The sequence below is a fragment of the Lepus europaeus genome, chromosome 17 (assembly GCF_033115175.1).
Source record: "Lepus europaeus isolate LE1 chromosome 17, mLepTim1.pri, whole genome shotgun sequence".
NCBI classification, from domain to species: Eukaryota; Metazoa; Chordata; class Mammalia; order Lagomorpha; family Leporidae; genus Lepus; species Lepus europaeus.
The window spans coordinates 25202765-25215883 of NC_084843.1; the positions used below are offsets into that span (position 1 = coordinate 25202765).

At 53.1% G+C, this 13119-nt stretch overlaps 1 protein-coding gene across 1 annotated transcript in view; it reads right to left on the bottom strand.

The window, feature by feature from the left end:
- Positions 1-9513: 9513 nt before the first annotated feature.
- The window catches only part of LOC133775914 (glutathione S-transferase omega-2), a 28039-nt gene continuing 24433 nt past the window's right edge, over positions 9514-13119 (bottom strand). The window contains exons 6-7 of the mRNA XM_062214473.1: positions 11214-11320; positions 9514-9793 (exon numbers count right to left, since the gene is read on the bottom strand). Of these exons, the coding sequence (XP_062070457.1) occupies positions 9634-9793; positions 11214-11320 (267 nt within the window). The 3' untranslated portion in view covers positions 9514-9633. The remainder of the gene's footprint in view (positions 9794-11213; positions 11321-13119) is intronic.

Sequence of the window (13119 nt, forward strand, 5' to 3'; positions counted from 1 at the left end):
CTCCCCAAGGACGCTGGGTGTGCCCCAGCTTCTGCACACTTGCTGTGCAGCATGGCCCAGGACTGCCTTTGCTGCACCTGCTGACAAGGTGAAATGAGTGGGGCCAAGAGGTTGGTTAGGTGGAAGGAGTGTCCTGCATCTTTAAAAGCCCCTGCTGTGCCCGGGCTTTAGTAGCTCTGCTTGGAGTGAGATGCTGGGGCTGGAGGGTTGGCCTGGAATCAGGCGTGTCATCAGGTGCATCACCCAGACTCCACACTGAACGATGCCCAGCATCCAGTCAGGAGTGGCCAGGTACAGTCTCTGTGTTGCACGTTTCCCACTTCCTTTCCATATGGGCAATTAAAATCCAAGTGGACTGCCTTCCCTACGGAGCTGCTAGGGTAAGTCCACCTGGGAGAAGCCCACAGCCTGCTTGGGGTCAGCTACACAAGCCTCTGGTGAGTGTACCCACACACACCCTGATGACAACGAGACACAGAGAAAGCTCAGGCAGGCAAAAGGGTGAGCTCTTCCCAGCCAGCCGTTAAGGTGCACAAACATTTCTCAGGAGTGCAAGGTGCATGAGGCATCGCAGAGGATGGGAAAGTGAGTAGGAGCAAGCTTGTGCCCTGGGAGGGATAGGGTAAGGCGCCTTCCAAGTCCTCGCCTGTGCAAAGCACCACAAGACAGATGGAAATGCAATGCTGGTCCAGAGAAGACCAATGAGGACCTGTTTCCGTGTGACCTTGCATTCCATGTGTGGGTACCACCTGGGTGCAGGTCCCTGGGCCCTGCCTCAGACTTGGGCAGAATCTCTGGGAGTCGAGCACAGGAATCTTCAGTTCACCGAGTTCCCCAGGGGATTCTGGAAGTGCACTGATGGCAAGGGTGCTTAGGGAAGCCTTATGGTGGGGAATGGCTGATGGTGGGGGGCAGAGGTACTGCCTGATAAAGACAGGGAGGGCTGTGACCAGGAAAAGCACGCCAGCCAGAGCCATGGAGTGAGGGTAGGGAGGCATAAGAGACAGGCGACACTGGAGTGGCACCTACTGTGCCAGACACCTTCTCCACATTTCCATATATTAACACTTAATTCTGGGGCCGGCGCCGTGGCTCATTAGGTTAATCCTCCGCCTGCAGTGCCAGCATCCCTTATGGGCACGAGGTTCTAGTCCCGGATGCTCCTCTTCCAGGCCAGCTCTCTGCTATGGTCCAGGAGGGCAGTGGAGAATGGCCCAGGTGCTTGGGCCCCTACACCCACATGGGAGACCAGGAAGAAGCACCTGGCTCCTGGCTTCGGATCGGCGCAGCACTGGCTGCAGCGGCCATTTGGGGAGTGAACCAACAGAAGGAAGACCTTTCTCTCTGTCTCTCTCTGTCTGTAACTCTACCTGTCAAAAAAAACCACTTAATTCCATGCCAGTGCTATGGGGTAGGTGCCATTATCATCCACCCTGTCTTCCTCCAGCAAACTGAGGCACAGGTGGGCTAAGTGATTTGTCTGAGGTCACACAGCGCTAAGCAGCAAAGCCAGGATTCCAACCCAGGCTATGCATGTTGGTGTATCCTGAGAAATCATGGCAAGTGAGGTTGAAAAGAGAGTGGGGCTGAACCACAGAAAGCCTTGAACACAGGTAAAGAAGGAGTGAGCCATTGGTAGGTTCTGAGTGACAGCGTGAGGCACCCTGCAACTGTAGGGTCATCAGTTCTGATGCACACCATCTTGAGTGCTGTGGGGTACACGGCCAGCTTCTACAACAGGGGTGGTGGCAGCCAGTGAGTGGCCAGGGAACCCTAACTCCAGCCACTCCAGGGCGATGAGAGGGCATTCTCAAGTTCAATCTCAACGCCACCTCATGGGTAGAGCTGGAAGGTTGTTGGCTTTAGCCAGTGGTCTGAAAGCAGAGTGAGCCAGAACCTCACAGGGGAAAAACCGTGTGCCTGCTGCTCACCGCCCCAATCCGCTTCACCATCCTCCGCCTTGTTCTGCTCCAGCCACTTGGGAGGGCTGTCTTTTAGAGTTAACCCTTGTCATTGCCATCCAAAGACAGCTGATGTTTTTAACTGGGTTTGTTTTGTTATTTTGTTGAGAGGCAGAGAGAGCAAGCCCCATCTGCTGGGTCACTCCCCAAATAGCTGCACTGGTCAGAGGTGGACCAGGCTTAAGCCAGGAGCTGAGAATGCAATCCAGGTCTCCCAAGTGGGTGGCAGGGACGCAAGTACTTGAGCCATCACTTCTGTCTTCCAAGGTGGACACGAGCAGAAAGCTGGAATCAGGAGCCAGAACTAGGCACTGAGCCCAGGTCCTGGGATAGAGGATGCCAGCTTCCAAACCGCTAGGCTAAATGACCATTCTTTTTTTTTTTTTTTCTTTAATAAATAAAAGCAATGCAATCATAATGTTAAAAATTCAACCACTGACAGAAAAAATAACAGCTAAAAGCTCCCACCTCTGACATCTCGGTCCACTCCCCACAGAGAGCCACTCCTCAGTGTGTGGCCCACCCTTCCCAGATGCCTCTGTGCACGTATCATGCGAGTGAGCCTACCTTGGCTTCCCTTTTGCATAAATGTCATCATGCCTCCTAATTTTCCTTGGACACTTTTTTTTTTTTTTTTAAACATTTGGCTGTAGGTCGTTCTTACAACAGCTGCTGCTTGTCTCACTGTGTGGCATGTGCCCTAATTTCTCCAACCTCCCCTACTGAGGAACATTTAAGTTGTCTCCATCTTCTTATACACCACTGTTGTAAACAACACCGCAGTGAACATCTCTGTGCGCAGAGCCCATTGTGGAGGGATCCTGCCTCCCCTGGTAACCACTGTGCCCAGTACTTGCCAGCATCTGACTGTGAAAAGAAAGCATCGGTCATCGTGACTCAAGGGTGAGAAGGCTTCTAAATGCGGACTGAGCCGTGGCAGGTGTTCCACCTGGGGGAAACACAAGTGTAAGACAAGGGCTCTAAGGGATGCTTCTGACCCAGTGGCTGCCAACGAAGCCAGAGTGACAGAGGAAGGTAAGTGACAGTGAAAGGCACCGGCTCTGAGGCTTGCAGGGGGTGTGTGAGAACAGCCAGGTCAGCTGGGAGTCTGAGCTCCAAGTGTCAGCTCCCTTACACCCAGCAACGTGGTGCGCACCCTGCAGGAAAATCAGACCCACACAAAAATGCTGTCCTCCACGCAGAGCCGATTACTTCCTCCTGCGTGAGGAGGGCCTTGCTGTAACAGGTGAAATAGCAAAACCAGGAAATCACACTGTCAACAACGCATTCTGTCCCAGCCACATGGAACCATAAAGCCCTCAAGGTGTTTGAAGAGGTGTGTGATTTTGATGAGGAAAGGTAGGTTTCTGGAGGTGCAAAGTGAGGATTGCAGACCAGGAGTGGGAAAAGGGCTAGGAGTTGGATCCCGTCTACAGCTTTAAAACCCACTGGTCAGTGGCATTTTAGGTTTCTCTTCAGATAATTTTAGGTAAAACAGAAAGTAAAGACCACTTCCTGTTGCATCTCACCAGCCACCCCTGGCTGCCTTCCCAGCTGGCCTGAGAGGACTCCCATATTGCTCACCTGCTCTTCCAGGGTGGACTGAGCTATATCAGACCAACGGTCTCCTGGGACAGTGGTTAGACTTCCTTCCCCCAGGACTGGCGGTGGCCTTGGGTCTTTTCCAGTGGGCACAGCTAGTACTGAGTCAGACCATCAAGGGTCCGGAAGCTGCAGGCCAGCCTCAGGGTTTCCCAGCCAAGGACAATGAGTCAGCCCATCTAACTCTGTTTACTTCTGCACGGGACACTACAGCAGATGCCCCAGGTACAGCCAGATTCGAGCCAGGAAGTCAGTGGAGCTGTGCCACGCACCATTCCTAAGAAGCGCCCTCAGATTTCTTTCTTCCTTGCAGAATCTTACGGCAGATAAGCCACACAAGCTCCACACTTCAGAACAACACAAGAGGCAGGTGGCACGCATACTCAGCTCCATGTCTGATGAGCTGGAGGGAGAGGAGGCCCCCTGCCCGGATGCCACGTGCTCACTGGGTAGGGAGGCCCGTGTGAGGTCCCGCCCACCAGGTACCCTGACTTCCACCAGGATGAGGCAAGTGCCAAGGCCAGTGAGAAGTTGGGCTATGTTCAAATCCAGCCGTGCCGTGGCCTAGCTTGGCATGTCCCAGTTCTCGGTGAGCCTGAGCTTTGCCTCAGTCTCCTCAACTACTCATACTGCCCGCCCCAGAGAGGCATGGAGAAGAGTAAGAGAAAGGCTCGTGGGAAGCCCTAAGCTTAGGGCCTATGGGTAACGGGCTGAACAGCAACAGCAGCGCCAGTCACTGCCCTTGTTCCCCGAGAGTTCCTTGCAGGCTGATTCCTACCTCCTGCTCCCCTGTGGTGTCCAGGCCAGCCCATGGTGCACATGAGTCTGTCCCTCGGGGCTCCCTCCACACACAGCGTGGGACCTGCAGGAACTGCTTCCTCCGTGCCTCCCCCAAGGCCAGTCTCAAGCCAGATGCTCAGAAAATGCCTGTGGACCTGGCCGGAGGGTCTGGGGCATCACCCCAGGTTGGAGGGAATTGGGAGGGGTATCTTGCCAATTCTATTGTGACCCCTCCCCTCTCCCAGTCTCCTGGCAGGACAGCCAGATCTGAAACCCACAGTTGGCAAGGGAGGAAGCAGAGCCAGGTACCTGGCAGGACGTCCCTGTTGCTCCAGAGATGCGAATCCCTATTCTAGACAGCAAAGGGGTGGGGGTGGGGGCGGGGTAGATGGGTCAGCTGTGACACCCACCTCGTAATGAACAACCTGGAAGGGGCCCAGGGCAGCCGTTCCTTCATCCAGTCGCCATGCATCCATCCAATGGCGTGTTCCTGCATTTGCTCATTCACAAAGCACGTGTTCTATGCCAGGCTCTGTGCCAGGTCCTAGGAAAACAAAGCCAAGTGGGATAGGATTCTAGTCCAGGTGGAGCAGAGGAGGAAGGTGTGTGGTCATCCATCCTGCAGCGCACTTGCGTTCCACGAAACATCCACACTGCCTTGTAACTGGGTGAGCCGGTGGCATTTCCGATCCTCCCTACCCCCACTCTCTGAAGGAGACAACCTATTCCAGGAGGGGACAAATATTTTCTGCTTGATCAAACTGCAATCAGGCCCTGAACTTCTCCTAGGCCCATCTGCACACTTTAACTTGGAAAATCCAATTTTAGCAAAGAACCGCTCTGCCATCCTAGCATCTGACCATACTCAATGTCTCATGGGGCTCCTCATCTCTACCACCCCCTGGCGATTAATCGCCCTGGCCCCTCTTAACATCTGCCCATAGCTACCTTCCCCCTGCTGCTGACTGCCCCCCCCCCCGGCCCTTTGGCTATACATTTCCACTTTCCCACGCTGCATTCAGAGTAGAGCCCTGTCTCCCACTTCGAAGCCTTGTTGCAGTGGTCTCTATACCTGCCATTGGGGTCCTGAAGAAAGTCTTCCTTACTGCACTTTAACAAGTGTCACTGAATAACTTCTCTAACATAAGGCAAAGCAGCAAGGTTCTCAGTACACCGCTACAACATGAGGGAGGGTATTATTCTACCAGCAACAGCACTGCAAGAATTAAGAATGCATGTTCTTAAAGCAGGTCTTGAGACACAAGAGCAGAGGCAGAGGGATACAATCCCAGCTTCCAGTGGCTCACGGGTCACTGAGATTAGGCTTCATGAAACAACCAACAAACAAGTCCAAATCATGAATGGAGCCATACACCACGCAGGACACGTTTACTTCCACAAAGTGATGAGAGGAGGAATGTGGAGTCCAAACTGATCACTAACAGAAGCCTCCTTCTGATAGTACGTTGCCTGCCATCCTCTGAGAATTACCCAACAGGTACTAAGCCCTGACATGGATCTCATTATTCCTCAGTAACTCCATGCGATAGATAGGTAGTAACCCCATTTTACAGATAGGAAAACTGAGGCTCAGGGCCAGCGCCATGGCTCAGCAGTTTAAAGCCCTGGCCTGAAGTGCTGGTATCCCACATGGGTGCTGGTTCTAGTCCTGGCTGCTCCTCTTCCAATCCAGCTCTCTGCTATGACCTGGGAAAGCAGCAGAAGATGGCCCAAGTGCTTGGGCCCCTGCACCTATGTGGGAGACCCAAAAGAAGCTCCGGGCTCCTGACTTTGGATCGACTCAGCTCCGGCAGTTGCAGCCATCTGGGGAGTGAACCAATGCATGGAAGACCTCTCTGTCTCTACCTCTCTCTGTAACTCTGTCTTTCAAATAAATAAAATAAATCTTAAAGAAAAAAAAAAAAAACTGAGGCTCACAGAAGTTAAGCAAATTTCCCAAGGAACTTAATGAATGGCAGAGCCAGGGTTTGAACCCAGTGTGTCTGACCATGCACCACTATTTAAAAAAAAAAAAAAAAAAAGATTATTTATTTGAAAGGCAGAGTTACAGAGAGGCAGAGGCAGAGAGAAAGAGAGGTCTTCAATCTGCTGGTTCACTCCACAGATGGCCACAATGGCCAGAGCTGTGCTGATCTGAAGCCAGGAGCCAGGAGTTTCTTCCAGGTCTCCCACAGTGGGTACAGGGACCCAAGGACCTGGGCCATCTTCTACTGCTTTCCCAGGCCACAGCTGGGACTCAAACCAGCTCCCATATGGGATGCCAGTGCTGCAGAAGGGGGATTTAACCAGCTACACCACAGTGCCCACCCCAACATAGCCTTTCTTAACCATGATGGTACACCCTCTCTCTTTGCATAAAAAAAGGACTTCCATCTGAACTCTTTAAGACAAGAGCTGGTTGAAGAAATCTGGGCGCCTGCTCTGAGGAAGATGAGCCCATGGAGTAAGGCTCAAGAGCTCCAACAAGCTAGATGAGAGGAAATGTTCAAAAGACCACGTACATGTCTGGCCTCCCAGGCTCTCATGGATGAAGATGAAGGGACCAGGGGGGCCCTGGGTGAGCACAGGGCTCAGTGAGGGGCAGGAAGGAGCCAGAGGCTAATCAGTGAGGACCCCTCTGGGCATCCTTGGATCTTTGTGAAGGCTTCAGACAACAAGCCAGGCTGATTTAAAACCTCAGGGAGTCAGCTTGGTTCTCAACACACAGCGGCCCAGTCTCCCCTCCATCAAGAAGGCCTTCAGCTCTGACATAGGAAACATGGACCAGGGGAGACCTGCAGATGAGACAGAGGTCACCCAGCCCCACCCCACCACCACCACCATCACCCAAGCTCCAAGGAGCAAAGTGGGGGCACCGGGTGGGCATCTGCTGAAGGGAATGCTTTAGCTTGTGTCTGAAAGAGTTGAGATCAGATCCACTTTAACACTCACAGCCACTTCCCTTGTCGGAGATCAGTGACTTTTAGACTTGGAAGGAATTCCAGTTAACATGCAGTCACCATCCCCACCACTGCCAGCTGCCCTGGCCACACCCCCTCACCCACCCCCGTCATGCATGGAACTAGACTCAGTCCAGGCTGCCTCTGGCTCCAAGGGAGGAGCCTCCACATGACCCCCTCTGTCATGGTCTCTGATGCTGACACCACCTGTGACAAGTGCTGTGGTGTCAACCCCGTTCTGTTTCTCCCATCTACAAGAGACAGGGCTCTCATATTAAATCCGGAAGTCCAAAGTGCTTTTGATAAAACACACACCTCGTATTAGAAACGGTTAGGTCTGAGATGTCAACTAATGGGTTTCCTACCTTCTTACGTTACTGTACTTTGGGACATGATGGGGTATTTCTGCCCCCTCCTCCTATAGAGGAAGCACCTTTAAGAGCCCTTCACTGAGTGTAAATTGTCTGCTTCACTCTTCTGCAGGCTGAAGCCTTCGAGTTGCTCCCAGAAACTGACAGCAGGGGGGGGGGTCAGGCAGGTGACATGAAGAAGGAGATGTCAAGGCAGTACAAGGGACCAGGACCCTTGGAAATCACAGAGCATGCCTGGCCAAAAGGTGGCCGGACACCCAACTGGGCTGTGGGCTGCCAGCCTGCAAATTTCCCCCATATGTCGTCTCTTCATGGTTTTCTAGGACTGTCCTTCAAGCTTTCAGAATTAGTCCATGGAGCCCCAGAAGGCAGCACCTGTGTCATGCCGTTCTCAGATGCAGCAGGAGCGATTCCATGCGGGATTTATGCCTGCCAAGGCTGAGCACTCCCCTGTGGCCACAGGGCAAGCTTCTCCCCTTCCCTCGCACACACCCTGGGGAAACAGTGATTCACAGCCATCACTCTGTGTTAGCTCAGGTGCCATGGCAACAGGGTGCAGCATCCAGAGCAGACGGCACCACAGACTGCCCACCACACGCCGTCTCTTCTGGCAGCCCAGGCAGCTCACCAAGCAGGCTTGCTTCTGTCCAGTTGGCACGGAGTAACACCCGGAAACTGTTTACATGGGTCCAAATACGCACAGAGCCAGCAGATGGCAGGGCCAGGCTGAGACGCAGAGGGCTGCTTTGGGCCAAGTCCGAGGCAGGGACTGCAGCTAGTTCCTCCACGGGCACAAACAAGTGAAGCCAAGGGCTTGCGGCTGCTGCTGTCGGCCTCTCAGTCGGCTGGGGGAGGATTCCGTGAGAGCAAAGCGGAAGTGATCACAGGCTGAGCCCGACACAGGGAGGTAAACAGCACTGGGCGAGCCCAGTCCCCTCCTCTAAGGAAGGCTGCAGGCGCTCCCAGCCTCAGGCACCTGCTCACACACCTGGCCGAGCTCTCCTATCATTGCTTTCATGCTGCGGTGCTGCCTGGCCAAGCCAGCAGAGGGGCCCAGGCATTCTCACTGCAAGTAAGCAGTAAGAGGCCTGGGCTAACACCCCCACCAAGGTGATGGAGAGATGTGTGGCTGCAGTGGGGCAGAGCCCAGGTCTTTGTCAATTTTATCCCCCACATGGCCTGGACCCGGTACCCAACAGGCCACCAGAGGCCTTTGCTGGGACCAATTCAAAGGGTGTGTGACACAGATCCAACAGTGCGACCTTTGCCTGTGGCTGGCTTTGGGGTGTGCCTGTTATTTATTTGCAGGCAGGATGCTGGCTGTAGAACATTTTGTGAGACATCCTGAGCCCTGATGGCCCCCGTGAAATTCTGACGTAGTGAGCCCAGGGTGATGAACGGGCGTTTCATTTCCTGCTTTGGAATTCTTTCCGGTCACAAGACCCACAGTGCCTCACAGGCCCATGGCCAAAAGCTGAATGTGAATGACATGCACGCACATCCGCCCACCCACGTGGACGGCCGTGTTCACTGCCAACAGGTGAGGGTCTTTGGAGTTTCCTTCTTGTTTATCCCTCCTTTCATGCTTTCCTCTTGCCAGGGAGGTTTCTGGAGGGTGCCAATCTGCTGGCGACAAACACACGTAGGGTCTGAACCTCAACATCAGCACCAGCATTGATCACCTGGAGGACAAGCTGGGCCAAGGCCAAGGCACCCCGGGGACACAGAGGTCCCCGAACTGCACTCCCACACCAGCACCGGGCACTTTAGGAGATGGATTAGAAGCTATAGGCTAGTGGAGTCAGACAAGCGATGATCAGAATTAATGCTTTTCCTGTTTCCATTTTTATTGGGAACCACGAAGAGAAGGAACAGAGATGGACTGACCCCTGAAGACAATCCCTGGAGTGGAATCAGAGACGATCCCTGGAGTGGATGGCTAAGGGAACATGGTGAAGCTCAGCAGACTAGCCCAAAGTCAAAGGCATTAGGGTTGTTCTGGAAATACAGGTTCAAGAAGCCCAGGAAAATGTTCTTGTCTATGAGAAGGGCACAGACGGTGGGGTCCTGCTTCATGGCTGCAATCCAGAGCCGCAGTGTCGGGGTGTGGTTCACACAGCTGCAAGGCAGGAAAGAAGCGTCAGCACACCATGGGGAAGGCATGGGGAGACGGGACACACATCACTACATGGACCTACAAGACAGGGAGGATGGGTTTATTGGGGGAAGACAGTGATAGTGAGCCTGGCTTATCTTATCAGGTGAGCATGGTCATTTACTAGAGGAAGACCGCATCTGGGCACAGCTGTGTTGTGAGCTCTAGAGTGGCTTCTAACCCACAGAGAAGTACTCATGGACAGACGGCTCTGGGGAAAGCTGAGTATCACTGTGGCCCAACCTTGCACAGCAAACATGCTCGGGGAAGTCTCAGATTTTACTTTGGGGGGGCGGGGGTTTGAAAGAGATAAAAAATGATTTCCAAAGTATTTTTCAAATGATTAAAACGATCGTGAAACCTTGAAATAATGGAGCTTACTGGGCCATTTCAGAGATGGATCAGGAAGTTTAGGTCTAGCACGGGTGGGGACCGTCCCATCCGCGGGCCATGTAAGGCTTATGATATCATATGGTGCAGCCCTGCCAAGGCAACCACAGATAGGACTCAAACTTCAATAAATCTATAGCACTGATAGTTGTATATGACCCACAAATGAGGTCACAAATATCAAAAAAAATGGTCCCCCAGCCCTGCCAAGGGTAGAAAGCAACCTGCTTGAGAGGAGTAGTACAACGGGGGAGAAATCTAGGATGTGAGGAATAAGTGTACTAAGCTCTGCCCCAGTGTTCTGCCTGCAGAGGAGACGCGTCTATGTGTGAAGTGCTGATTGCAGTCACCAGACACAGTGCAGTTCCTCTTCCCTCGGAGCAGGCTGGATGCAGACCTGAGTCCGCAGGGTCCCATACCCACCGTGGGACTGGCCAGGATTGGAGAGGCACTGACACTCGTCCAGCTCCCGCCTGGGCTCCAAGAGAACAGAGTGTGGGTTCCGCCCAGGACCCTCCGCAGCTCTTGCTCCTGCCGCAAACACCCCTACACCTCCGTGGGGTGCGGTGACCACCTTGTCTGCACATTCCCACACCAAGCACGCATTACTTTTCAAACAGCGGCATTCTTGCATCGGGGAAGATTGCTCAGGGAACTGAGAGGGGATTCAGGCACACATGCCCCCTGGATGTGGCAGCAGACAAGGGTCAGACGCTGTGCCCGAGCCCCTCTGCCTGTGTCTGGCCGGGGAAGAGGACGGCAGGCTCTGATGCTCTGTGAGAAGTTGACGGACACTGGCTTTCGTCTGTAGCGACACAGGCAAAGCGGGGATCCACACTTGGTGGTAGAGGAGCCCAAGGAGATGCAGCCCCGTGGCTTGGAAACCTGAGAGCCTGTCACACACATCCTGCAACACGCTCCCAGCCGGGTCAGAGCAACCGCTGGTCCTCAGCGTGGCCCCAGGAATTCACGGCAGCAGGGTCCAATGTCTTACTCTGCTATCCCATACACATCCAGCCGCTCAAACCAGGGCCAGAGCAGGTAGTCGATCATGGATATACAGTCGCCCCCGAAGAAGGTGGTGTTCTGGTAGTCAAGAATCTAAAAATGCAAACGGAGCAAGTGCAAGTTAGCTCACACTTCTGCTGCACAAGGAGACACTCAGCACAAATACCAAACAATCCCCAAAGACCGAGCCCCGAGGCTTCCGTTCTCCTCCATTTGTTAGCAGCACATCTCTTCCCTTTCTCTAAGGTAGGGGCTGCCTCTTTTAGGGCCACACTCAGTCACCTCCCACACCTGCCTTCAACGAGAGCCACGGTGCGGTTCATCTGATTGGAGAGCTGGGAAGATGAACCTAAATCGAGGCAGTCCCAGCCCCTGCTTAGCTTGGAACAGGCTCTTGTAAGTGTCCCTGTTCCCCCCCTCCCCCGCCCCGGGCGGGTGGTTAAGTTCAGCCCCTGGGGAGGGGGGGCTCTGCCCTGGGCCAAGGCAGCTGGGGAGCCCGGCCTGTTGCTGAAGGGCAGCACTGGGAACCCTGCTTGTGCAGCTGTGACCTACATTCTCCAGGATCCTCCTATCTATAACAGAGGATGGGGTAGGCTCTGTATATCTCAGCCTTTGACCTTATTTCTCAATCGGTTCAAAACTAAAACAGCAAAGAGCAGAGTTAGCCATGAACCCCCTCAAATCCCAACATGTCTTTCTACCCCACTTTTTTTTATTGATTTGAGCTCTTTGAACTTCACATTGATCGCACCTGACATTATCAATCTTTTACATTAAAATAAAATTTCTCTTTCTTAAGTGGGACGAATCAATGTAGACAGATGAACTAAAAAGAAAGACAACTCCCAAGAAGTACCTGAAAACTTGAAAAGACAAAGGTGCTTAGCAGAGGTTACTGTTGGACAAAGTTTTCCCAAAGACAAAAGTACAGTGCCTACCACCCAGTTAAGTCAAGTAAACTATGAACCCACTTTGACCTATATAATCCGTAACCAGCTAAGTACTTCCCTGGGGCAATAGGTCTTGGTTGCTGGGCCCAGGAGAGCCGTGGAAGTAACCTACGTTGTCTGGAACCCATGGGTCAGAGGTTCACTGAGTGAACCTTTTGTTATTCTTGTGGGGTACGAGGGGTACACGCTCAGACTGATCCTTCCCACTCTGCACCAGCTCGCTCCTGTGGCTGGGAGGTGGTCCGACTTACAGGTCAGAAGGTGAGCTCTGGAGCCAGCACACCTGCTCCTATGCTGGGCTTTACCTGTGCACCCAGGGTAACTTCTACCTCCTCCTCCTCGCCTCAGTTTTCTCATTGCAATGGGGTGATGATGCCTGTACCCTCTTCAGAGGCCATGGCAAGGAGTAGTATAATTATGCCCAGAACCACTCTGGCCCAACTCAGCAAATGTGAGCCCTCATGGCAGCTGACAACAGAGACTCTGAAGGCCATACCCTCAGACAGCAAATCCATCCCAACCAAGGATCAGTGAGCCTCTCCACACCCTCTTTCTCAGGGGGAGCAAGCCCTGTTGCCCCCAAGTCTAAGTCTTCCTAGTACCCAGTGTGGCAGAGAGGAGTCCCTTCATCGTGGCTCGGAAAGTCTGCGGCATCATTTTGTTCTAAAACAGCAGAATCTGGACAATGGCGACCGAAGACAGAGGCTGTGCTCAGGATTGTATAAAAAAAAGGTTGGGTTCAGAAGGGGAAAGGAACAAATCACCCAGATTTTAAATATTCCAGGAGGCTCTAGACATTCTTTTTGTTCAGGAATAGATCATAAAGACCCAAACCATTATCACGGACTTTGCAATGTGCACCTGCAGCCAGTTCCTAGGCCTCATGACACAAATCAGGACCAAACCCAAACCCAAACCAGTCGACTCCGGGACATCTGAGAA